At 44.1% G+C, this 27,148-nt stretch overlaps 1 protein-coding gene across 8 annotated transcripts in view; it reads left to right on the forward strand.

Annotated features, from left to right (window-relative positions):
• Neo1 (neogenin 1) overlaps window positions 1–27,148 on the forward strand; it is a 185,834-nt gene that overhangs the window by 147,508 nt on the left and 11,178 nt on the right. For 4 of the 8 annotated variants that reach the window (XM_004666708.2, XM_045160440.1, XM_045160438.1 and 1 more), the window contains exons 17-25: window positions 368–591; window positions 675–813; window positions 3,777–3,884; window positions 4,953–5,147; window positions 5,827–5,859; window positions 8,877–8,945; window positions 15,884–16,031; window positions 25,962–26,200; window positions 26,710–26,802. In XM_004666708.2, the coding sequence (XP_004666765.2) occupies window positions 368–591; window positions 675–813; window positions 3,777–3,884; window positions 4,953–5,147; window positions 5,827–5,859; window positions 8,877–8,945; window positions 15,884–16,031; window positions 25,962–26,200; window positions 26,710–26,802 (1,248 nt within the window). The remainder of the gene's footprint in view (window positions 1–367; window positions 592–674; window positions 814–3,776; window positions 3,885–4,952; window positions 5,148–5,826; window positions 5,860–8,876; window positions 8,946–15,883; window positions 16,032–25,961; window positions 26,201–26,709; window positions 26,803–27,148) is intronic. The other 4 variants (XM_045160436.1, XM_045160439.1, XM_045160437.1 and 1 more) reach the window with 3 other exon arrangements.

Below are 27,148 nucleotides of genomic sequence, written 5' to 3' on the forward strand. Positions count from 1 at the left end.
CAGAAATTTTATCCTTGATTCTAAATGTAATTTTTGCTTTTTCATGATCATTTTTGTGACAATAAATAGACTTTTCAAGAAATTTTAAGAAAATTTGAGCATACAAATATTAATGTAACCAAAAAATTATCACATTTTAATATGTGTAGAATGCAGTTAAGAATGTAGCTTATTATTCTCAACATTTTTCTATGAACTTTTCCTAAAAGAACACAAGTAGGGCTATTCCTTTAAATGATTAAGAGTTATCTATTAACTCTAAATTTTCTTTCTTTTTCTCCATTTCTCATCTTTCATTCCATTATATTCCTTTTTATTTTTGTTTATGTTAAAATGCCATTTCCCTTTCTAAATTACTTTTACCCAGACACTTCTGAAGTTGATTTATTTGTTATTAATGCTCCATACACTCCAGTGCCAGATCCCACTCCCATGATGCCACCAGTGGGAGTTCAGGCTTCCATTCTGAGTCATGACACCATCAGGATCACATGGGCAGACAACTCGCTGCCCAAGCACCAGAAGATTACCGACTCCCGGTACTACACGGTTCGCTGGAAGACCAACATCCCAGCAAACACCAAGTACAAGGTACTGAAGCATTGCTTTGGGGGAAACAAAACCTAATCAGTGGCGTTTTCTAGTTTTAAAGCTCTTGATTCCTACTTTTCCAGAACGCAAATGCAACAACTCTAAGTTACTTGGTAACTGGTTTAAAACCAAATACACTGTATGAATTCTCTGTGATGGTGACCAAAGGTCGAAGATCCAGCACATGGAGTATGACAGCTCACGGGACAACCTTTGAGTTAGGTATGTGTTGCCAACCCTGGGTCACAGCATGGCTGGGAAGTTCATGCTACTGGTGTGCCATGTGCTAAGTCATGAGCCTGCTCATCACCTGCCTTCTACCCAAAGAGAGTGTCAGTGCGCAGGGCATAGTGAGCAAACACATTTGACTGTGGTCGCCATTTTACCTGTTCATATTTTTGTCACTCTGTGAGAACATTAGTCAATAGCAGGGTAGCGTGTTGCAAAACATACTAGATGATGACTTAAGAGGTGAGTGGAGTTCCAGGTCAACTATCGACCGACTCTGTGACCATGAGCGCGTCATCCAGGCTCTCTGAATCTTAGTTTCTTCCATCGTATCAAGCCGGGGAAGGGCAGGTAACCACTTCCTTTCCTGCTTTGTAAGGTTGGTATAAGAGAAAATGAGGAACAGATGGGAAAGCATGTGGTAAATTATGAAGCACTGGAGAGATGTAAGAGATTAATGTCATTAATCCTGCTTTACTGGCAAATTGAGATTGGGGAAAAAAAAAAAAATGAAGTAGTCTGCCCTTGACCAAGCAGATGCCCAGCCATGCTTGCTAAGACCCTGAACAATTTATCAGGTGACCCCAAAGCCGTTCCCTAAGGCTTCATTGGAAAATGGTTAGTGTCTTCATAAAGTCCTTCACTGAGATAGCCTTTGGGTTTTTATTTGCCAGTATAGATGAGAAAAAAGGTAACTGTGTTGCAGTCAGGTTCGCATTACTGGTAGAAATCACCCAAGAGCAGCTTGTGGGGGAAAAAAGAGGTTTATTTTGGCTTACAGGCTCGAGGGGGAAGTTCTGCGATGGAAGGGGAAAGTGATGGCATGAGCAGAGGGTGGACATCATCCCCCTGCCCACATAAGTGGACAACAGGAACAAGATTCTCAGTACCACTTTACTGTTGCAGTCAGGTCCGCATTGCTGGTAGAAATCACCCAACCAAAAGCAGCTTGTGGGAAAAAGAGGTTTATTTTGGCTTACAGACCCACGGGGAAGCTCCAAGATGGCAGAGAAATTGACATGAGCAGAGGGTGGACATCACCCCCTGGTCAACATAAGGTGGACCATAACAACAAGAGAGTGTGCTCAACACTGGCAAGGGGAAACTGACTATAACACCCATAAGCCTGCCCCCAACAATACACTCCTCCAGGAGGTTTTAATTTCCAGTTGCCATCAGCTAGGGAACCTAACCTCCAGAACACCTAAGTTTATGGGGTCACCTGAAGCAAACCACCACACTATGCAAATGAAGGAAGGAGCAGGCTATCTGGGCTTCAGATTGTGTTTGCTTTTGGCTCAGTTTTAGGCCCAACCTTCCACTTCTTGTTCTTTCTTTTTCTAAATATTTTTACTTATTTTTTATTTATTTATTTGAAAGAGAAAAAGAGGCAGATAGAGAGAGAATGGCTACATCAGGGCCTGTATGCCGTTGCAAAAGAACTCCAGGCATGCACCACCTTGTGCATTTGGTTTTACATGGATCATGGGGAATTAAACCTGGATCCTTTGACTTTGCCAGCAAGCACCTTAACCAGCCCTTCTTTTGTGCTTTTTGGTTTTTCGAGGTAGGGTCTCACTCTAGCTCAGGCTGACCTGGAATTCACTGTGTAGTCTCAGGATGGCCTCAAACTCGCGGCGATCCTCCTACCCCTGCCTCCCGAGTGCTGGGATTAAAGGCATGCACCACCACGCCCAGCTTCTTGTGCTTTCTTAAAATGGGGTGATGTGTATGGCCACTGGGAATCTATGTATTCTAGCCTTCTACTTCTGTAATAGTAAAAAACTAAACTCATGTACTTACACACCTTACATTAAGTAGCCTAGCCCTTCTGCACAGTTGGTTGGAATTCCTACAGAAAAAGGGAATGGCTTTAGAGTTAGGAACACACACAAAGGGGCTTTGCTTTCTTTTCCATGTCTGAAGAGTATCTTTTTTGTTTTAATTCCAGCTTCTTAACTAATAAATGAAATTTGTACTTTTAATTAGATTTGTTTCACTACGCTTTTTCATCTTATATCAGAACTCCAATATTTTTGTGAGTAAAAGTAATTTGAGGACATACTTGATTTGAGCATTTACCTACTTAAAGATTTTCATAGAACAAAAAGCACTGTTGTTTTTATTTTTTATTTTGTTTGTTTTTCTCTTCTATACCAATTTTCTTGTTTGAGCAATAGTCTTAATAATTAGCAGTATGTTTTTAATTTAGTTTAAATTGAAAAAATGAAAACTCATGCATCACTTCTTCTTTGAGGGAATTGAGTTTTTAAACGCCATATTAAAAAAAATTAATTATTTATTTGCAGGCTGTGAGAGAATGATTGAGAATAGGCATACCAGAGCCTAGTACCACTGCACATGAACTCTAGACATGCACCACTTTGTACATCTGGCTTTACATGGGTACTGAGGAATTGAAACCAGGCCATCAGGCTTTGCAAGCAAGTGCCTTTAACCACTGAGACATCTCCCCAACCCTAAAAGCCATACTTAATTTGGAGAGGCAGCTATCAATGAGAGTAAACTATTTCACACTTAAAAATAATCCAGATGAAATGAGAGATGAGTCATCTTGGAAAAATTACCTAACTGTTCTCATATTTGGAGTCCTGACCTATAAATGCAGGGACAGTGATGGCCACCTGTCAAGGTTGCCATAGGCATTCGGTGAAATACTCTTTGTTGAATGCCTTGATGCCAGTGTCACTTGATTTTCCAGGTCTTTCACATATAATGCCCCTCGCCTCCCAACACAAGATACCAGTTCTGTACCCACACAGCCTGGTGTCAGAGGACTTTGCCTATTCTTTTTATTGGAACCATTTACACGCAGACTCAAAGAAGCCAGGAGGCTCTTATCTTTGCCTTACGGATACATAGAGTTGGGCGGCGGGGGGGATGGTGAATTATACTGAAATGGACAGGACTTATTGAAAGTTCTTGTTATTTTGTAGTTCCTACTTCTCCACCTAAAGATGTGACAGTTGTAAGCAAAGAAGGAAAACCCAGGACCATAATTGTGAACTGGCAGCCTCCCTCGGAGGCCAACGGCAAGATTACAGGTGAGGCGCCGTGCCGGAGCTCTGCTCCAGGCAAGTCCTGTGTGGCCAAGAGAAGTAGGCGTGTGACGGCTGGCTGGGACATAGGAGTGCGTCCCTGCTGGTGGTTCTGCTTCACACTGCCTCGAAGTGTGAGGGGATGGGGTTCTGGATCGCTTTTGTGTAGTCTGTGACCTTGCAGGCATACTCCTTTTCCATGAAGCTCCTCAGCTCCCAGGTCGCCAGCTGTCCAGTTGCATGACCTCATCTAGTGCTCCTGCAGATACCTAACAACGATGGCTCTTCTGCTCTAAAGCCCTTCCGAGGCTTTTAAACTACCACCCACTGCACCCTGAAGCCTGCTGCTCAGGCTTCTGTGCTCCTAGGAGTTAAAAGCTTGAGTTACCCTAGACCCACCTGTGAAGGAACCTGGGATTTTTCCTTGGACTTCCAGGAGTAATGCCCACAGTAGAGAGGACACTGTCTGCTGATCATTCTGTGGGAGCTTCTGCTGCCCTTACTGGTGTGGGTGTGCTAGAGACCCCGTTTACCTCCCGAAGTATGAGGAAGACGGTCTGAGGACATAGAGCGTGTCTCTTAGCATTGTTTTCCTGTCTCCTTTCAATAGGAATCTCCATAAATCCTGGTCTTCCTGTGACTTTATTATTTTTTTATTTTTTTAAATTATTTATTTGAGAGAGGAAAAGAGGCAGAGAGAGAGAGAGAATTTTTCTTCTGTAAAAGAATAAGTCTAACTTGTCTTGGATTATATTTTACTTTGTCTTTTAAAACTTGAATTACACAATGTGGGTCTGGTAGGCTTGGGAGACTTCCTGCCTCATCTGTGGAGATTGAGTGCCCCCTAGTGGAAAGAACTGATGACAGTTCACTGTGGCTTCACCCACTCCACCTTGCCCATCTGCCAGTTTTTCTCCTAGGAGATGACTGACTGGAGCTAAAAGGTGTCAGGCCATTACTCAGTCTTAAACGGAATTATCTTAAGTGTAGGCCCTTGAGGTGCACTGTTAAATTCTCTGTATGGGCTTTCTGATGACAAAAAGAAAACCCGTTCCCATTACTTCCTTTGCACAGGTTACATCATATATTACAGCACAGATGTGAATGCAGAGATACACGACTGGGTTATCGAGCCCGTTGTGGGAAACCGACTGACACACCAGATTCAGGAGTTAACACTTGACACGCCGTACTACTTCAAAATCCAGGCCCGGAACTCAAAGGGCATGGGGCCCATGTCTGAAGCTGTCCAGTTCAGAACCCCTAAAGGTAAAGCACCCCTCCCCACGCTGAGGCTTTATTATGCTGTCTCTAGGGGTTTGGGCTTATAGGTGCCACACCAATAGATAGGCGCTATGGGTCACATGAGAAGTCTTAAGATGAGCTTATTAGCCACTGTGTGAAGATTTGTCCCACAGCATCCGTCACCGCTGACTGCCACATCAGCTCTCCCTCAGTTACTCGCCTAACCGGGTCACGTGCAAGGGAACTTTGACTCCAAGATATCTGGGGCAGATGAATCACAGTGGTCTAAAAGTTTTTATCAGAAAAATCAGATATGGTTCTTGTGGTTTCTATCCAGAGTTATACAACATAGTACAATAGGTGGTTCTTTTTCAGCATCTGTGGGCTCTCAGCCCAAGAGGTGTATATGTAAACTTTTGTAGAGAACCAGACTGAGAGTGGCCTTTTACATATAAAACTCAGAATAAGAAAATGAATATAAAATATTGGACCAGAAAAGCTTAAGTTAATGAAATTTAATTGGGGACTGCACCTAGAAATGTGGAAAGTTGAAATTTTTTTTTTCATTAGTACTAAAAACAAGTCTCAATTGGTTTGGAAGTTTGTGGGGATTTTATTTTTTTCCTTTAAAACTTCTGTCTCCCATCTTCAAAGCTTGTGATCCTTGCTCTTGTTTTCTCTTCCCCTGTGCTTGGCCCGTTAGCGGACTCCTCTGATAAAATGCCTAATGATCAAGGTAAATGAGTAGATGGCCTCATTCCTCTCTCTCTTTTGTAACCTATTATTAGCTTTTTATTTCTTTTTTTTCCCCTGAAAACCCATACCATGTATTTAAAACCACATATTTATTGGCCTAAGTAGAGTTGAGTCCATGTTTGTGGCACTCAGGGTATCTGAAAAGTTGGAATTCACCTAGGAGCTAGGTAGACTGGTGGAAGAAAGTGGAATTGGATAAACTAAATCCTGCACCAGAAGGAGATTGGCATTACCAAGGGCCAGGTTATCCTTCGGTGTTGAGATACTGAAGTTGTTTAGCAGTAATATAAGCATGAGTCACAAAATGACCAGTCTTACCAACTCTTTATATTTGTAGCATCTAGAATTTTATTGTTGTCTATAGATGAAAAGCTATAACCAAATTCAATTAATATCATGTTCCCCCTCAAAAAATAATGAACCTACATTACGTATCTACTGAATAATAATATCTATGACCAGAAATACCTTTTGTAAGTTAATTCAGAGCTCTTTTTCCATTTATTCTCATAAATACATGTGATCATTTTGAAAGAGGATAAAAAGCCACCTTGAGACTCCATAGTGAATTCCAGGTCAGCCTGGGCTAGAGTGATACCCTACCTCGGAAAAAAAAAAAAAAAAAAAAGAGGATAAAAATATTTAGCATGGAAATGTAAGAAGCATGAACCTTGATGTCACCATTTTCGAATCACCTATGAGCATTTCTTACATTGTAATTGCCATGGTAGAGGGGTAGGTGTACTCCTGCGAATTTTTTCTCTCTCTGTGAAATCAGCTAAAGGTAGATTTCCATACTGAGAATGAACTTGGTAATTGCTGGCATAGTTTAAGAGTAGTTTTCTTTTAGAAGTGACAGGACTTTGGATCTTGGCTGATACAAGGAATAGTCAGGACTTGCTGAGCTGAGCTGCAGGACTTGGGACGTGTGCTTGTGCTCAGTGAGTCTTCTCGTATGTTCGGGAAAACTGCAGGCGTTCTTTGTGAGTGTGGAAGTGTGGAACTGCACAGCGAATTCCAGTGACCGCGAGCACTATGAATGTGCTGTCTGTTCTTTCCACGTCACCTCATAACTAGAGCACCACTCTCTGCTGTACCAGACCCCTGCCATTCAGAATTACTTGACTAGGGATATTTTTGGTGCTAGACTCAACCTCGGAATTTCTTGTCCATAGTTTAAATTTTAAAAGAAGAATTTTGGGAAATCATAGGAATATAAATCAATCATTTTATTATCAAAGCATGCTCTTTGAAAATTAATTACATGATCTGGTGCTGTGGGCAGTTTAGCTTAGGTGTCTACCTGATGGCCGTGGGCATGTCAGGACGAAGAGCCTTAAAGTGTTGGCATCTCTGCCAACTAGACTTTAAGGGAAAAGCTTGTGAAGAACAGCTGGAGTCTTGCCTTGGTGTGTGTCACTTAGGGGAAATGATGGCTTCAGAAGTAAGAGGATAAAGTAATCAGTAGGGATGATGGACAGAGGGGCCAGGGACTAAGTGAAATCCTAGGATGTGCTCTAGAAATCCCTAGAATATGTCCTAGTACCCAAGACTTTCTGTTACTTTCTTTTGGGGGAGGTTAGCTTCTGGGAACACATCTAACATTATTTAGTCTCTAGATGTGTGTATTCTATTAAGTGATCTACTTAGACACCTTTAGGTTTGGATTTCTTTCATTTCTTTAAAGCCTGATAATTTATTTAAAGGGGGGAGGGTTGACATTGCCAAAATGCATTATGCATTTAGTTTATGCATTTCTAGTCAAGCTTTATTTGTGGAAATAACCCTTTGTCAGTATTTTCTGAAGCTCCATGTGCTCTGCCTCTGTACATAGAAAGAGTGTACCGTTGCTGGGTTTATCATGTGTGTAGTAGTAACAGTTAACATTTACTGTATATACATCAGGCATATTCAAAGTAGTTTATGGTCTTAAATTTCATTTTAACCTCCCAATAGTTTCTTGAAGTGTATACTATTAATATTCATGTTTTACAGTGAGGAAACAGAGGCCCCAAAAGGAAAGTTAAATAACTTGCCCATCATCAAATTATTAACTGTGATTGAGCTAGAGTTCAAGTGTGTGTGGTGGCCTCTTGGGCACTGTATGCTATTAACCACAAAGAACAATGTTCACACTGCGCTTTCAGATCTTTTCAAGAGCACACTACCGCTTTATGGCCATAAACCTTAAATTGATTAATACCTTTGCTTTATGAAAGAAAGGCTCCTTGTGTTTGCTTGCTGTAGATGTGAAGAAAATGATTCAAAATCAAGAAGTTTGTTGTTGTTTTAAATATTTGTGTTTCCTAAGGCCTGCTGCTGGGGTAACCCCAAGCCTGAGGTTGACAGCCTCACTTATTTTAGCCTGTAATGACAGCATTAGGGGACAGGGAGTGAGCACCTTTAAGCAAGTACCTAGGAGGTGGCTTTCTTCCATTTTTTGGGTGTTGGGGTAACAAAAGAACTATGAACCCACTTTAGCCTGCATTTACCTTCTGGTCCTGTTCAGACTAACTTTACACATGGAAAGTCAACTTGCTAATCCAAGAAAATAATCAGAGCAATGTTGACACTAGCTAGGCCGGGTCGGCACAGCCAAGTCCCTTGGAAGAATCCAAAATTATTTAGTGTAGGCATCAATTCCTCTACCCTTGTCCACTTGGTTCCTTTTGTCACAAAAGAAGCTTCTTTTGCCATATGTCCTCTCTGAGCAGTGCTCCTGAGCTAGCGAAATAGATGTGCTCCCACTTCCAGAACAGTGGAGAGAGTCTGGTCATGGCTGTGGAACAAAGGCCTCAGCTTCCTAGGTCCCTCTGCATAGAAAGCTATTCCTGTTTGCTTTGTACTCAAACTATATTTCCCCACCATTTGTGTTACTTTATTTCCTTACAGTAGATTGAAAAATGTTTTTTTGTCCTGTAGAAAATACTTACTAGCTGTGAAGTGGACTGTCCCACCAATATGTTGTCACTACTGACATGATCCCTTCTGCTTCAGCCTCAGGATCTGCTGGAAAAGGAAGCCGGCTGCCAGACCTGGGATCTGACTACAAGCCTCCAATGAGTGGTAAAGCCCTTTCCGTGTCTTCTTAGCCTGTGGTGGACGTTAAGCAGTTTCTAAGGAGCGGATTATGGCATGTGAACTTACTTCCTTCTGTGTAGCAAATCTAGCATTGGACATTTCACAGCAAGTATTTGCTGAATTCCTGCAGTCCTGCTATTCATGGAGTCCGTAAATAAAACTGTTCTTCCACATAGCCCACTGGAGACAAGGTTAATTTCTAAATAAATGATCCTTCTGTTACCTGTTGCCTCCAGAAGAGTCAGAGGTTTGGAAACACGACCTCTAGTGGAATTTTCCATCATGCATAAGAGTCACAGTTGAGGCCATTAACTTCTCCCAGGATTACTTACTATTTTTAGTTTTGAGAATTCTAGAAAATTCTTCCCACTCTTCTCACCCTCCTACTAGATTATGCCTTCTAATCTAATAACACTCCCTTCTCTGTATAACTTCATTAGCCATTTATAAGTTACTCTCACACCTGAAATCACATTTACTCCCTATAGCCTTGGGAAACAGGGATAACAGATTTACTCCCAATTAATATGTTAAGAGACTCAGTGGAAAAGTGTGTCTGAGGCCACTCAGTAATTTGGCATAAGGACCAAAACCCAGGTCTCCACTTCTGGTTGTGTGTTTCCCACTCTCATATGTAACTTAAAAAGTTAGGAATCCTCTACCAGGTATGAAAGTCCAGATGACAGCATGTCCAAAGAACAGTTGCTGAACTTGACCCTTACTGGCTTGTCACCTCTGCCGAGTAGACATATGGATGAGGAAAGCCTGTCCTGTAGACACACATAGTCTAATGTGGAATGCAGTGACCTCTTAATCTCCCGATGTCTGTCTAAATCAAAATGGGGTCCTGCCCATGCTTCAAAATCAAGGTTGTGAGAACAGCAATTATCCCTTGGCCTTCTTTTTTTTCATTCGTGCATGCATATTTGTCAAGTTTCAGACTCCGTGGCAGACTGGAAGGAAGAGGAGTAAAAAGGTACCTGATAGAGAATTGGGAAAGCTTTTTTTTGGAGTACTGTCAACCCCAGGCCTTAAAAAGTGCTTAGAAGGTTGCTCAGCGGGGTGTGGCGCACGCCTTTAATCCTAGCACTTGGGAGGCAGAGATAGGAGGATAGCTATGAGTTCAAGGCCAGCCTGAAACAGAGTGAGTGTCAGGTCAGCCTTAGAGTGGCGACCCTGCCTTGCAAAAAGCAAAACCAAACCAAACAAAAAGGCTGCTCAGTTTCAAGGCACAGGGCTAAGCATGCCAGGCAGCATGAGCAACATGTGTGCAGGCAGCGGTGCCCCCGCCACCCCACAGAGGTCCTGCTGCACACAGAGTAGAGATGGAGCGCCACAGGAAGGGGAGAACCAGCCTGGTAAGAGCTCAAATGCCAGTGCTGACAAATGCCATAGAAACCACACATGTGAAATAAATGGCAGTTCTGGTAGACTGGTGCTTCCATCTCTCAGTACTACTGTTTATCTGGTCACAGTAAGAAATCAGTGCTAAGAGGATGAAGTCAGAGAACGGCACTTAGGAAGCTGTCACAGTCCAGGAGAAGTATAAAGACATGCTTATAACGCCAACTCAGGTAGGAGTCTTGCTACCCACTTTGGTGGCTCATTCCTGCTCTGTCGTAGGCGGAAGCTTTTTTATTAGAGCTTCTGTATAAGACCAGACACAGAACTTTGAGAACCTACATGTGCTGAATGTAGGAAGAACTGCTTCTGCCTCTGCTTGCTGCCCACCCCCAGGCCCCCCGCATCTGGTCTGCAGTGACTGCCCCACCAAGTATACAGCCCAGTAGCTCAGCATTTCTCGTGACAGCGTGCTGTGTGAAGCCCTGCTTTGACGCGAACAGTGTGGTTAATTTTATGACTCCAATAAGCATAGTCTTTTCTAAATATGAAAGTGTTATCTCACTGAAGGTCAGTATGTACAATTTAAGGTTTTGGTCTGCTTACCTTTTTCTCAGAAATGAAAAAGAAAAATGATTGAACCACACAACAGAATAAGCTCTTAAGCTGTTCTCAATCAGCCCCAGATTCAGCACTGTGCTTAGATGTAGCCTGTAAGGCCATAGAATGCAAGCAGGAAGGTCAGCTAATCCCTGTTGTGGAAGGGATTCCCACACGATGAGAGAAAGTATGGCTTTAGATCATAAATGTGTAAGCCAGGTAGTCAGAGAATAACTTTAGAAAATTTTCCATACCTTCCTGTTAGGTGGAATTCCTCTCACAACATCCCACATTGGTAAGTGTGTTGCTAGGTTTTTTGTTGTTGTTGTTTTCTAGGTAGGGTCTCACTCTAGCTCAGACTGACCTGGAATTCACTATGTAGTCTTAGGGTGGCCTAGAACTCACAGGGATCCTCCTACCTCTGCCTCCTGAGTGCTGGGATTAAAGGCATGCGCCACCACACACGGCTGTTTTTGTCTTTTTAACATGGATGTTTTTGCAATAGAGTAGCATTGATTGGTCCAGGCTGGTGTGTTGCTCCCTCGGTAGCCCAGGCTTGCCTCAAACTTATGATGGTCCTGCCTCATCCTTCCAAAAGCTGGTATGATAAGCATGAATCACCACACTTGGCTCCAAGTCTAATAACTAAACTCATTAACAGGTCTGCCATTATTATACAGGTCTCATCACTAGATAAAAAGAGTAACCAGAAGGAAATACCAGATAGCCATGGTGGATAGACCTCTGTGTTAAGGTTGACCACATTTTATAATGTGACTTTATATGAGTTAAATGAGATAGAAAGCTAAGAAATGCATTTCAGAAACAGAAGTCAGCAGGACTCGGAGCTGCACTATAGAAGACCTCGTAAAAAGCCTGGGACCCATTTTATAAGTTACAGGAATCAATAATAGGAGAAATGTTGAATTTCTCTTCTTTTTCTATAAAGTCCTAAATGAGCTGGCCTCTGCACACCTTTCTAGCCTCAAGTCCATCTTTGTTCTCCTCCCTTCCTTCCCTCAAACTTGCTTCACTCTGTAGGTGCACGGTATTGGGTGCCTTTTTCTGCCTCGGGTCTTTCTGCGGCCCGCTACCTCGCTCTGAAGTGCTCTCCCCTTAGGTCTTTGTATAATGGGACCTTTCTTATCTTTCAAGTGTCAGGTCAAATGCCATCTCTCAGAAAACCTATTCTTTAAACACACACACTTCATACAGTTGTGTTAGTTACTCTCCCTGTTGCTGTGACAAAACACCTCACAGAAACAACTTAAGAAAGGAAGTGCTTGTTTGGCTGACTGTGTGAGGTGCAGCCCGTCACAGCCAGCAAGGCATGGCAGCAGGAGTGTGGGTCACACTGCATCCAGGTGGGAAAACAGTGAGCTGGTAGTGGGCTTTCTTTGTCCTCTGTCAGTCAGGTTCACATTGCTGGAAGAAATCACCCAACCAAGAGCAACTTTTGGGGAAAAGGGTTGATTTTAGCTTACAGGCTCAAGGGGAAGCTCCATGTTGGCAAAGGAAAATGATGGCATGAGAAGAAGGAGGACATCACCCTCTGGCCAATATTAGATGGACAATAGCAACAGGAGAGTGTGCCAAACACTGTCAAGGGGAGACACCCATAAGCCCGCCCCTAACAATACACTCCTCCAGGAGACATAAATTCCCAAATCTCCATCATCTGGGAACCTAGCATCCAGAACACCTAAGTTTATGGGGGACACCTGAACCAAACCACCACATTCCGCCTCTGGCCCCCATAAACTGATATCCATACATGATGTAAAATACAATGCATTCAGTCCAACTTTAAAAGTCCCCATAGTTTTTATCAATCCTAATGATGTTCAAACATCTCCATAATCCAAGGTCTTTTAATTGAGCCAGAATACCATAGAATTCTCCCTGAAAACCCATAATGGTACAGAATAAATGCTCATACTGCAAAAGATGGCATTGGGCATAGCAAAGAAGTATTCAACCAATACAAGTTTTAAACAGGGCAAACATCAAATTCTGTAGCTCCAAGTCCAACAACTCTAGTCAGTGACAGATCTCCAAGTCTGATAATTCTAACCAGCAACAAGTCTCTGGAGCTCCAATTCTGCCCCTCCAGCTAGGCTACTCACAGTCCTGGAAAACATCATCAGGGCCAGCAGCTTTCCTTAGCAGCCACCTTATGGTCCCAGCATCTCCACTGGGTCTCCACTGCAACCCACAGTTCATCCTCATGGCTCCATGTGGTCTCCATGCAGGCACCTAGCAAACCTCCTTCACACTGCCCATGGCTGTTTGCAAAACACAAGGCCATGTTGCAAATTCAATGATCCTCTCTTTCTTGCATTTCTTATGCTTCATAATACCACGTAGAGTGCCAGCTTGTTAATCCAGGGGGTTAATAAATCAGACTTTGAAGAACAGGACACTCCTTGAGCATTCAGTCCCCTTCAAAAGAGTCTACATTCTTCCTGTTGTCCCAGTACAGGTCAGAAGGCCCAATCTCAATGGTTGCAATCTCTCAGTTGCAGTTGAATGGGAAGCAGTTTCACCCAAAGATTTTTTTTTTTCCCTCTGTGCCATATCCCTCTTCTCATACCAGTCCATTTCTATACAGTGCAACCCTGCACAAGTTCTCAGGACATGGCCATAACAGCAAGCTTCTCACACAAACTTCTTCTAGCCCAGTCCAGGAAAAGCTCTTTCTCACTCTTACAAGCCAAACCTCACAGTCCATAGTTCTTACTGCATTCAGGTCTTTCAGCTCTAACTAGAATAGTCCATCAAGCTGTACTTACAGCGCTGCAAGGCATCTCTTAGGCCATGATTTCCAATTCATCCACATTCCTCCTGAAAATCAACTCCAAAAGGCCAAAGCCACACAGTCAGGTGTCCAGCAGCAACACCAGTCTTGGTACCCGCTTTTACTGTCACAGTCAGGTTTGCATTGCTGGCAGAAATCACCCAACCAAGAGCAGCTTATGGGGAAAAAGGGATTTATGTTGTCTTACAGAGTCGAGGGGAAGCTCCATGATGGCAGGGAAAACAGTAGCATGAGCAGAGGGTGGACATCACCCCCTGGCCAATATAAGGTGGACAATAGCAATGGGAGAGTGTGCCAAACACTGGTAAGGGGAAACTGGCTATAACACCCATAAGCCCGCCCCCAAGAATACACTGCCTCCAGGAGGCATTAATTCCCAAATCTCCATCAGCTGGGAACCTAGCATTCAGAACACCTGAGTTTATGGGGGACCCCTGAATCAAACCCCCTCATCTTCTTAGCCCATGGAGCAGTGCTGCCCACAGTTAGGGATCTTCCCACCTCAGTGACCATGACCCAGAACCTCCCTCACAGACATGCCCAGAGGCTGTCTCCCAGGTGATTTAAAATCCTGTCAGGTTGACAGTATTAATCACAATAGTTAAACAGAGGCCAGCAAATTGAATTTAGAATCCAGTTGAATGCTCTAGGAGAGCTGTCTTCTTCACAGCTTGTCGTCTCAGTCGCTGTCTCCAGAGTTCTGTAGGAGATGCAGGTGAGGCACCAGTGCTGCTTCTCCAGCCGTGTGAGGAAGAACTGCACTCACAGGTGGGGCCTGTGCCCTTTCACGCCGCTTCCCCAAGCCACACTGGGCTCAGAAAAGCTTTCTAACCATTTCTAGTCGGCCACATAGTCACTCTGTTTTATATCCCCTATTTTGTGGTTTTTTTTTCTCACAGCACTTATTACTAATTGTTAATTTTTTATTTATTATTTATCCCAGCCCCATCACATCTTTGTCATTTATTTTTGTTTTTTCACTACTGTAGTTATATATACATATATATTTATTTTATTTTATTTTTATTTATTTTATTTTTTTTAGGCAGTGTCTTATGGAACCCAGTGTGGCCCTGAACTTGCTATGTAGTTGAACCTAGCCTTGAACTACTGATCCTCCTGCTTCCACCTCCCAAGAGGGCAGGCATTCTCCACCACACCCAGCATATTCTCAATGTATAGAACAATGACTGGCCCATAATAACTACTCAATATTTGTTAAATTAATACAAATCAATACACATGTGCACACCTACTTCTTCCTGAAGTTAAATAAGGAGACCCTATTGTCTATGTTTATAAAGAGATAGTTTTTCTTTTCTGTTTTTTGTTTTGTTTTGTTTTGTTTTTGAGGTAGGGTCTCACTCTAGCCCAGGCTGACCTGGAACTCACTCACTCTGTAGTCTCAGATTGGCCTCAAACTCACAGCAATCCTACCTTTGCCTCCCAAGTGCTGGGACAAAAGGTATACAAGAGATTATGTTTCAAATGGCATTTTTTTTTTTTGTTTTGTAATTCAGGCATCAGTATGCTAAGAAAAATTTTTGTTTTCTGTGGGGGATACATTTTTAAATGGTTTTGAAATAAAAATGATTCAGAAATGGTAGTACTGTTCAAGATGAATTTGCCCATCTTATAAGACACCAGCCAGGTAAGACCCTTTATTTGCTGAAGTGTATTGGAACCTTTCAGAACTCTCCAGGGTCAGTACACTTGAAGGCTTTACTGGATACCATTCTGTGAGCCAGGCTGTGCTTGCGCTGCACGTAGGACAGGCACTGATCCCCTGCGCACTCATAATCTAGAGATAGTCGCCTTTTGCAGCACATTTTTAAAAAATATTCTATTCATTTATTTATTTAAGAGAGAAAGAGAACGGGTGCACCAGGGCCTCCAGCCACTGCAAACGAGCTCCAGACATGTGTGCCACTTGTACATCTGGCTTACGTGGGTCCTGGGGAATCGAACTTTGATCCTTAGGCTTTGCCAGTGCCTTTACCACTGAGCAGTCTCTCCAGCCCTGTGTAGCACTTTTCTATAGCCCAGAGATGAGGTGATGACCATATAGGAAGCTCCAAGGAAGCACCATGTAGCGGCCTTAGCGCCTCAGCTGTCTTGTCAAGTTCCCTAGCAGGTGACCTGATGGGCCATGTTCCCTGTGCAGGCAGCAACAGCCCTCACGGGAGCCCCACCTCGCCGCTGGACAGCAGTGTGCTGCTGGTCATCATCGTCTCCGCCGGCGTGGTCACCGTCGTGGTGGTCGTGGTCATCGCGGTCTTCTGTACTCGGCGCACCACTTCCCACCAGAAAAAGTAAGGAGTGTAGCCTGAAAACCTGTGCTGTCTGTTTTGTTGCTGGTGGTTGTGTTTTGTCTTTTACTTTGCTTGTTTTTGCTACGTGAGTTCTGTTTTCAGAGTGAAACAAAGAGTTAAAGCATAAACACATGAAAGGCCACTGTGTTGTGTGCATGCTCGTGTATGTGAGTTCAGGAACGTGCACGCTACCGTGCACACACGGAGGTCAGAGAACGGCCGCAGGTGCCAGTCCTCGCCTTCTACCCGGGCTAGGGCGGGCTGCCCGTGCGCTGCTGCAGTGCCAGGCTGGCTGGACCGGTGAGTGGCTGAGGATGCCCCGGTGTCTGTGTCCCATCGTCCTGCTGCAGCAGTGCTGCAAGTCCCGATGCTCACGCTACAGCATCTGCTTTATGGGGCCGAGGGTTCCAAACCCAGGCCTTCATACTTACATGGCAAGCACTTCATTTGCTGAGCCATGAAAAGCAATTTTTTGTGTGTGGGGGAAAAAAGAGTATTATTTGGCTTACTGGCTCTAGGGGAAGCTCTATGATGGCAGGGGGAAATGATGGCATGAGCAGAGGGAGGATATCACCCCCTGGCCAACATAAGGTGGACAAAAGCAACAGGAGAGTGTGCCAAACACTGGCATGGGGAAACTGGCTATAACACCCATAAGCCCACCCCCAACAACACACTTCCTCCAGAAGGCACTAATTCCCAATTCTTCATCAGCTGGGAACCTAGCATTCAGAACAACTAAGTTTATGGGGGACACCTGAATCAAACCACCACATTCTGCCCCTGGCCCCCATAAACTAATAACCATACATGATGTAAAAAGCAATGCATTCAGTCCAACTTTAAAAGTCCCCCCCTTTTTTTTCAATCCCAATGATGTGCATACATCCCCATAGTCCAAGGTCTTTTAACTGAGCCCTAATACTAAAAAAGCCCCCCAAAATCCACACTGCAACAGAATAACATTCACAGTGCAAAAGATGGCATTGGGCATAGCAAAGAAATACTCAAGCAGGGCTGGAGAGATGGCTTAGCAGTTAAGCGCTTGCCTGTGAAGCCTAAGGACCCCAGTTCAAGGCTCGATTCCCCAGGACCCACGTTAGCCAGATGCACAAGGGGGCGCATGCATCTGGAGTTCATTTGCAGTGGCTGGAGGCCCTGGCGCACCCATTCTCTCTCTCTCTTTGTTGCTCTCAAATAAATAAATAAAAATAAACAAAAAACATTTAAAAAAAAAAAGAAATACTCAAGCAATACATGATTTAAACAGAGAAAACTGTGTAGCTCCAAGTCCAACAACTCTAGTTAGTGACAAATCTCCCAGTCCAATAACTCTTAACCAGCAATAAGTCTCTGGAGTTCTAATTCCACCCCTCCAGCTAGGCTGCTCACAATCTTGGAAAACTTCATCGGGGCCGGCAGCTCAATGGCAGCCATCTCATGGTCCCGGCATGTCCACTGGGTTTCCACTGCAACCCATGGTTCATCCTCATGGCTCCATGGAGTCTCCATGCAGGCATCCAGCAAACCTGCTTCACACTGCCCATGGCCATTTCCAAACACAAGACTGTGTTGCAAACTCAATGACCCTCTCTTTCCTGCATTTCTTATACTCCACAATACCAGGTGGGGTGCCATCTTGTTAACTCGGGGGAATAAAGCAGACTTTGAAGAACAGGACACTCCTTGAGTAATCAGGCCCCTTCAAAAGAGTCTACATTCTTCCTGTTGCCCCAGTGCAGGTCAGTGGCCCAGTGTCAAAGGTTGTAATCTCTCAATTGCAACTGAATGGGCAGCAGTTCACCCAAAGATTTTTCTTCATCTGCCATATCCCTCTGCTCATACCAGTTCTTTTCTACGCAATGCAACCCTGCACAACTTCTCAGGACATGGGCATAACAGCAAGCTTTTCACACAAAAATAGTCTAGTCCAGGCAAAGCTCTTTCTCACCCTTATAAGCCAAACCTCACAGTCTGTAGTTCTTACTGCATGCAGGTCTTTCAACTCTGACCAGAATAGTTCATCAAGCTGTACTTACAGCCGAGTCTAAGCAAAACTCTCTCTCTCAAACACATAAGTCAAACCTCACAGTCAGTGGTTCTTACAACATTCAGGTCTTTGAACTCTGACCAGAATAGTCCATCAAGCTGTACTTTCAGCACAGCAAAACATCTCTGAGGCCAAGGTTTCAAATCCTTCCACATTCCTCTTGAAAATCAGCTCCAAAAGGCCAAAGCCACACCGTCAGGTAGGTGTCCAGCAGCAACCCCACTCCTCGGTACCTCTGTACTGTTGCAGTCCAGTTCACATTGCTGGTGGAAATCACCCAACCAAGAGCAGCTTGTGGGAAAAAGAGGTTTATTTGGCCTACAGGCTTGAGGGGAAGCTCCACGATGGCAGGGGGAAATGATGGCATGAGCAGAGGGTGAACATCACCCCCTGGCCAACATAAGGTGAACAATAGCAACAGGAGAGTGTGCCCCATGAAAACCAATTTTAAATACAATCTCTCATCCCATGCCAATGTCTTAGTCAGTAGAGACGATGTATGTGATGATAGGCTGTGTTTGGAATGTACTTGCCTCCCATAGGCTCCTGTGTTTAAATACTTAATCCCTGCTGGTAGAGCTGTTCAGGGAAGGTTGTAGAACCTTCAGGAGGCGGAGCCTTGCTGGAGGAACCTGATCACTGGGGCATCTTGAAGTTTTTTTGTTTTTGTTTTTTGTGGGTTTTTTTTTTGTGTGTGTGTGTGTGTGTGTGGCTTTTTTTTTTTTTTTTTTGTGGCTGACCTGACCTGACCTAGAATCCTCTATGCAGTCTCAGGTTGGCCTCGAACTCATGGTAATCCTCCTATCTCTGCCTCCCAAGTGCTGGAGTTAAAGGTGTGTGCCACCACACCCAGCATCTTGAAGTTTTATAGTCCAGCCCCTCTTGCTCATCTTTCTCCACTTCCTGTGTGTGAGTGACTCCAGCTTCCTGTCAGCCTGTCATGCTTTTCTCACCATGCCAGGCTCCACCCTCTGGAACTGGAAGCCCAATGCAACCCTGTTCCTTCCACAAGTTGTTCTGGTCAGGGATTTGTTCCCAGCAGGGGGAAGGTAACTGGTACATGGACCCCGCAGGGCTCTAATGAGCAGAGTGGGCTAGTGGTGGCTTGCCTTGTACTTGGGAGGCTGAGGTAGGAGGATCTCTGGGAGTTCAAGACTGTCCTGGGATAGAGCAGGACTCTGTCTCAAAATAAAGAAAAAAATGTTTGTAATGGAACGGAAAAGCCTCGTGTAGCTGAAGAAGTGACAAGAGAAAATGTGCAAGAGGAGAGAGAGAGAGAGAGCGCAAGCTGCCAAGGAAGTTCAGCTACAGGTCATCAGAAGCTACTGCTGAAGCCTCAACAAGCTCCTTTAAACACCTGGAAGCATGGCCAGTGCAGTGGCGCCTTTAATCCCAGCACTCGGGAGGCAGAGGTAGGAGGATTACCATGAATTTGAGGCCAACCTGAGACTGCATAGTGAATTCCAGGTCACCTTGGGCTAGAGTGAGACCCTACCTCGAAAAAACAAAAGTTTAGAAACACAGAGCTCAACACCAGCATGCTTGCACCAGTGGCCAGAAGTGCTCTTTCTGTTCATGAATAGAAGTGCACTCTCTCTTCATAAATGGAAAGTCAACCAAGCAAGTCCCTGCAGGTGGACTTCTGAAGAGTGACACCTGCCCAGAGGGCACACTGGGCAGCACTCAGAAGGGGTTCCAGAAGGAAGCACTGCTATCAGGAGACCGCGGTGCCTGAAGGCTTCTGGTGGGATAGATATGGAAATAGAAAGTATGATATTAATGATCTTGACCCTGTGTACAGTCTAGGCGTGCATGCGTGTGTACTTTCAGAAAAAAAAAAAGTTAAAAAGTAAAGCACGATGTATTCTGGACACAGGGTGGTCATTGAGTTCATAACGTCACAGCATCTGTTGTTACCTGCACAATATTGGGCCCATATACACATCATCGTGCATGATGAAGGAAAGCAAAAGAAAAAAAAGCATCAAAATAGAAGAGGGACTGGTTGATGGAAAGGGTTCAGCGGAAAGCGAGTTGGGTGCCAGAAATGTAGTGGAAAGGGATTGTGATCAGAACACATTATATTCATATATAAAATTGTTAATTAAAGTGTAAAGTTTTTAATTTTTAATTAAATTTTTAAATTTTAATTAAAGTGTAAAAATACAGGAAAAGCTTATAAGGATGTGAAGACAAATTTTTCATCAATATACAAATGGGTTTTATTAAAAGATATGAAAAGTTTAAAAAATTAAAGTTTATAAAGTAAGAGTATAAGCTAAGGTTAATTTGAAGAAAGAAATATCTTTGTTTTTTTATTTTTGTTATTAAAGGCTGAGGAACATTTGATTAGAATCTGAAAGAAAACCCATAGGGAAGGCAAGCTGTAAACCCCGGCAGCTGCCAAAAGGAGGGAGATGAAGTAGAGCAGAGAGTTAAGGTCCAGGAAGGAGCTAGAGTGCAGCCCTGGAGACGGACAAGCAGCCGCATGGAACATAGTGGGGCGTTCAGGAGAGAAACAGTGAGAAAACCCAGAGGGCCTGAACAAGGAGGTTTTGGATTTCAGCCAGGATCCAAAGAAGAGATGGAAAAGGAAGTTACGCTTGTCAGTTAAAACTCAGGAAAGTGGGTAGGTTCACAGTGAGGATCCACAAGCACAGCCAAAAAAAATCTTCTGTAAATATAGAGAAGCCTAAGTGTTTATGAATCCCTGGTAGTGAAAGACAGGGTCCTAACCCTTCATAGGACACCCAGTCACTGACACACCCCGAACAACCTCCTCTCCAGTTCATGGTAAACACCATATGCAAGGATACTGCTTGTCATCTTTTATACCATATTGTTATTGCATCTTTTCTGGTTAGATGCACAAATACTTAGCATGTGTTATAGTTACCGGTAGCAATGAGCACAGTACCATGGCACACAGGCTGGTGGCGTGTGTTATAGTTACCGGTACCATTGAGTGCAGTAATGTGGCACACAGGCTGGTAGCGTGTGTTACAGTTACCGGTAGCGTTGAGTACAAACGTGGCACACAGGCAGGGAACCAGAGGTTGCATGCTTCACCCTAGGCTGTTGCATCGAGGCTTGTGTAAGTATGCCCTGTAGTAGTCACACAGTGACTGAATAGGACTTAACCACGTAGTTGAGCAGCATGTAACTATTGTAAAAGAAAATGTGTATTCATTAGGGTTCTTGTAAGAAGTGTCACACCCAGTTTCCAAAGGGACCATTTATAAAGACCTAGCTGAAGTCCCTTGCGAAGTCATTAGGGGAAGAGGACAGTGATGCTCAGGGGCTAGCCGCAGAGTTGAAGCTCTGTCACCCCCTGCTGTGAACAGTCAGGAAGAGCGCTGTTTCAGAAGGCCAGGGCCGTGGAAGAGAGCTTCCCGAAAGGCACGGGGCGGGGGGGGGGGGGGGAGCTGAAGGCACGTTGCCCTGCATGGAGGGGAGAGAAATAAATATCTCTTGCCCTCTAGCTCTTGCCAGGCAGGGCCTTTTATTGGCCAAATCCAACTAGAAGCCATGTGCAGGATTACCAAATATAGAAAATGCACTTAACTGAATCTCCCAGTCCCAGAGCAAGCGGAGAAGAGATGTGGAGAAGGAAGTGGGAGCTTGTGCAGCATTGCTAGTCACGTGCTAGAGCACCGTCTCTAGGTGTACACGGCGAGCTCACACCCTGGGTTTGTGGGAAGGCCCTTACGGGCTGTGTCCCAGCTCTCGAGCAGTATAAGATGGTGGGTGCTGGAATGAACAAGAGAATCACCCATAACACATCAGTTTGACAGAGCAGTCACAGGGCTTCTAGCCCTGCTGTTCAGCCATGTAGTACTTGACCACTTCCTAGTCTCGCAAACTGGACAGAACCCTTAACCCTAGGTCACATTCAGATCAAGTGTCTGACCAACAAGATGGATATATTCTACAGCCCAAATCTTCTTTTACCTAACTACAGAGCCTTGCCCCTCATGGCAGAAGCACAGCGTAGGTAATCAAACTGTATTAGTCATATTATCTTGCCAGTTCTAAGATGAGGATTTGCTCCCCATCTTACAGAAAGAAATTGATGTTGGGATATGTGATTACTTTTCAGACTTGAACGACCTAAAGCAAAAATGCATGTATTTAATAACAATAAATGTATTTGTTTTCAGTATACAAACTAGGTATAAGCTACCCTGTACTGCTGCTTGTAATTATTGTGTTATTCTCTGTAGATCATATGATGCTTTAAATCTCCCTTTATTCTGCTCAAATAATATAGCTTTCCTTAGCTTACATTCTATCACTTCTCCAGAGAGGGAGAGCTCCTTTGATATGCCTCCTGACCGTTGCTTCTTGGAGCGCCTATTGTCCATTTTTCTATTTGGCATTTCACATTTGTCATTTTGTGAAATTGCTCTATATGTAGTTTTAAAAAATCTTAGGGTTTTTAATAGAATTTAAAGACCAAAATGAAACACACACACACACACACACACACACATGGGGCGGGGAGGGAGAGGGAGAAAAGAATTATGTGGTGCTTTGGGAGAATTAAAATTCAAAGTAAATAAGAGAGCACTCAGACTAAGACTAGGAAAATGAGGAAATGGCTCTGTCCTCTGAATCTGCAAGTCTTACAGATCTGGGTCCCTTTGTTTAAAATAATTGCATGAAGTCTTCATAGAACTTTCCCTCCCCCTTTTCCATTGCGCAGCTTTTCAAGTGTTCTGTTGGCCATTACAAAATGTAATGAGCTTTTCTTGTTCCTTTTTTCTACTCTAGTCCTCAAGTACCTCCCATTTAGATAGTAACTATAATTATAGCAATTTATAACATGGAGTCGATAGAGAATTTGCGGCAGCTGAGTCCTCCTTATTTCTCACATCCCCTTCAGCCCACTGACTCTTTACAGATGACCCAGGCTTCCCTCAAGATAAGAAAAGTGTTGCTGGAGAGATGGCTTAGTGGTTAAGGCACTTGCCTGTGAAGCCTAAGGATTCATATTTGGCTCTCCAGATCCCATGTAAGCCAGACACACAAAGGTGAGGCACGTGCAAGGTTGCACATGCCCACTAGGTGGTGCAAGCATCTGGAGTTCAATTGTAGTGGCTGAGAATTGTCTAAGGAGCCAATTCCCTCTCTTGCTCTCTCTCTAAAATAAAATAAAAATAAAAATAATTAAAAAGATAATAGAAGTGGTCAAATGATATATGTTATTAGTCTGCTTTGGGTTGCTTTATCAAAATAACCTAGGTTGGTTACTTTTTTCTTTGCCTCATAATTCTGATGGCTGGAGGGTCCAGACAGCCTGACACTGGTATCCTGGTAAAAGCTCCCTGTTACCACATGAGAGAGAAACAGAAAGGAAACATGTAAAACAGGAGGTCAGGAATAGATGCCAACCTCCACTGTAAGGTCTGCTCTTTTAGAAACTAGTCCTTTGAGAAGTTCTCTAATCTTATTTGAGGGTGATGCCCATTAGCCTAATTACCTCCCAGTAGACCTCACCTCTTAAAAGCTTCTACTTCTTAATACCATTATTGGGGACCAAGCTTCCAGCACGTAGCACTCAGGACAACCGTCCTACAAACCATAGCAGTGAGAACTACCTCAGCATGTCACCGCCTTGCTGGGTCCTTTGTGGCATGTTGAGACCGGGTCTTGTAACAGCCTGTCGTGGCCTCAAACTCATGATTCTCGTGCCTCCGCCTTCTGAGTGCTGATAGGGTTATAAGAGTGTGCCGCCACACCCAGCTGTTTAGACTAGAGACGCTCAATGTCATATTGTATTTGTGACGGCAGTCTCATAAGATCACAGCATCTAGTGACATCATAGTGTCTTGAGTTCCTTCCGTGATAGCTCATCCAACAAAACCACCTATGAACACGTTTCTCAGATGCATCCCATATGAATCAGTATGTGACTACATATAAATGCTGTCTCAAAGATTATTATGTCATATTGCTTAGAGAAGAACAAGAAAAAAGTCTATACAGATTCAGTGCAAATTTTAAAAATATTTTCAGTCTGTAGTTGGTTTAGTCTAAGAATATGGAACAGAGATATTAAGGGCCAACTGTGTGCTAGCTTGAGGCCTTTCCCTTCACTGCCTCTCAAGCTTCAGTCCTCCCTGGAGTGAATTCTGCCCCTGCCATTGCACCAAAGTTGCTTCTGCAAGGTCAGCATGTTACTCAAGCCAGAGAACACCATAATCTGTCAACCACACTTCCTGTGGTCCATTCCTGCTTCCTTCTAGAAGCAGCCTCTTTTATTCCATGACTGCATATGCTTTCATCACAGCCCTTTCCTATCTCCCAGCCATAACACACACATTCCTCAGGGCCTGGGCCAGCCTGGGCATCCCAGTGACTCCTAATTCAGACCCCAGCAAAGGCTCTTGAGTATCCGATTTACACTCCCCGTTGCCTCTTGTACGTTTTTCTTGAATGTCTCAGTGGTACCTCACACTTGGTGCAAGTGTGAGTCTTCAGTCAAGCCTCATCTAGTCCACTTTTCCCAGGGCTAGTCAACAGCCTCAGTTAGAAAAACCCTTGTGTTTTGCATACACCTCCCTACCTTGTATGCATTTACTCAGTACGTCCTTTCATTTCTGCTTCCTTAAATACCTTTCAAATATACCTCTCCCATTCCCTTCTTAAGTGGGGGCCCCAAGCCACCCTTAGTCATGGCTGTATTATTGCAGTAGCATCCTGGCTGGTCGTCTTTTCTATCCCTCACCTTATAGATCCATTGACATCCTTTACAGGTCAAAAAATTTTAGCTCAAAATTGATCTTCTTATTAAAACCATTTACCTTTTTCTTATTGCTCAGAGATTTCACTCAGCATTGTTCTAAAAGCCCTTGATAGGGCCAGAGAATTGGCTCAGTGTTTAAGGTGCTTCCCTGCAAAACCTAAGGACTCAGATTCAATTCCCAGTACCCACATAAAACCAGACATGCATCTGGAGTTCATTTGCAGGGACTAGAAGCCCTGGATCACCCATTCATATTCATTTCCCTCTCTCTCTCTCTCTCTCTCTCTCTCTCTCTCTCTCTCTCTCTCTTTCATTCAAAGATAGATAGATAGATAGATAGATAGATAGATAGATATTTAAAAACCATTTATGATCTGGTCCTTGACTGCCTTTCCAACCTGATTTCTTCCCTTTCCTCCCTCCCTCTCTCCCTCCCTCCCTTTGTGTGTGTGTGGTGCGTGAGTGGTATGTGCGTTTTGACGTGGCGCCCCGTACACCGCCCGCACTGGGTGTCCTTTGTGTGTGTGTGGTGCATGAGTGGTATGTGCATTTTGACGTGGTGCCCCGTACACCGCCCGCACTGGGTGTCCTGCAGCTCCAGGTCTTCTGTTCTGTCTTGTGAGCTGGTGTCCCGTCACTGGCTCCAGAGTTTGCAGGGCTTCAGTGAGTCTCTGGTCTCTGCTTCCTTGTTTAATCCTAGCACTGGGGAGGCAGAGGTAGGATTGCCATGAGTTCAAGGCCAGCCTGGGACTGCATAGTGAATACCAGGTCAGCCTGGGCTAGAGCCTACCTGGAAAAAACAAAAAATGAAATTATAATTACTGAAGTGTTTTGACACATATGTTCATGAGAATGACTTTTTAAAAAAACTCTTCTTGGGCTGGAGAGATGGTTTAGTGATTAAGTGCTTGCCTGTGAACCCTGAGGACCCCGGTTCAAGGCTTGATTCCCCAGGACCCACGTTAGCCAGAGGCACAAGGGGGCACACACATCTAGAGTTTGTTTGCAGTGGCTGGAGGCCCTGGTGCGCCCATTCTCTCCCTCCCTCCCTCTCTCTCTCTCCCTCTGTCACTCTCAAATAAATAAATAAAAATAACAACAACAAAAACAACTCTCTTAATGTTGTGCCCAGGAAACGAGCTGCCTGCAAGTCAGTGAATGGCTCCCACAAGTACAAAGGCAACTCCAAAGATGTGAAGCCCCCGGATCTCTGGATCCATCATGAGAGGCTGGAGCTGAAACCTATTGATAAGTCTCCAGATCCAAACCCCATCATGACGGATACTCCAATCCCTCGCAACTCTCAAGACATCACGCCAGTTGACAATTCCATGGACAGCAATATCCATCAAAGGCGGAATTCATACAGAGGTAACATATGTGGAAAAATAAAAAACCCACACAAATGGTGGGAGACTATTTTTATTTAAGTAAGTTTCCACTTTTTAAGGTTGCCTTAATTTGTTAATTCCTATAAGAGACTAAAGAAATGTGTGTTAGGAAATTTGTTTTACCAGCTAGCCTGTTCTTCATTATTAAGGGGCAACTTTCTAGATCTTTTAGGTCTCCCATCCGGTTTCACTCAAACATCTGGTTCATGTCTGCTTACCGCCTTCTGTCCATTCGTTGGATGCGCCCTCACTGTCGTTTTGTGCAGAGCACTGTGGCACAATGCTTCTGCACACATCTTCACATCTCACCAAAGTAGAATGAGCAGATTGTGCCATAGCTCTGACTCTCGGCAGAGCTCACCACACCGTCAGTGCAGAAGGGCCTTGTCTCATTACACTGGGTGTGAGTCCCACATCCTCCCCTGGAAATGCTCTGTGCTCAGTGGCCGGGACACACACATGCAGCTAACCTCTGTGCTTGGTGTTTAGGGCACGAGTCAGAGGACAGCATGTCTACACTGGCTGGCAGGCGGGGAATGAGACCAAAGATGATGATGCCTTTTGACTCTCAGCCACCTCAGCGTAAGTACAAGCTTTTCCTTCCCCATGCTGCCAGCCCGTCCATCGCGGTGGGAACTGCTATGAATGGTCTCCTTGACTCTCTGTTTCCAACACGAAAGATAATCACACAAAAGATGGCACCATAAAGAACTGTCAAATGGTTGCTCCATTTTGTGATAAATATTGAGATGAACATCTCTAAGTTATGGGTAATTAAACTTAAAAGGCATTTTCTACACTGCGCCAGGAGTAAGAAAGTATTTCCTCTCCCTCAAAGTGGACAGCGTCTCCGTGGGAGAGGCGGAAGCATTCCTCTAGACTGGGGCTGAGCACTACCAAGCGTCGCAAGTAATTATTCCTTTAGGCC

This window comes from Jaculus jaculus, chromosome 10 (assembly GCF_020740685.1).
Source record: "Jaculus jaculus isolate mJacJac1 chromosome 10, mJacJac1.mat.Y.cur, whole genome shotgun sequence".
NCBI lineage: Eukaryota > Metazoa > Chordata > Mammalia > Rodentia > Dipodidae > Jaculus > Jaculus jaculus.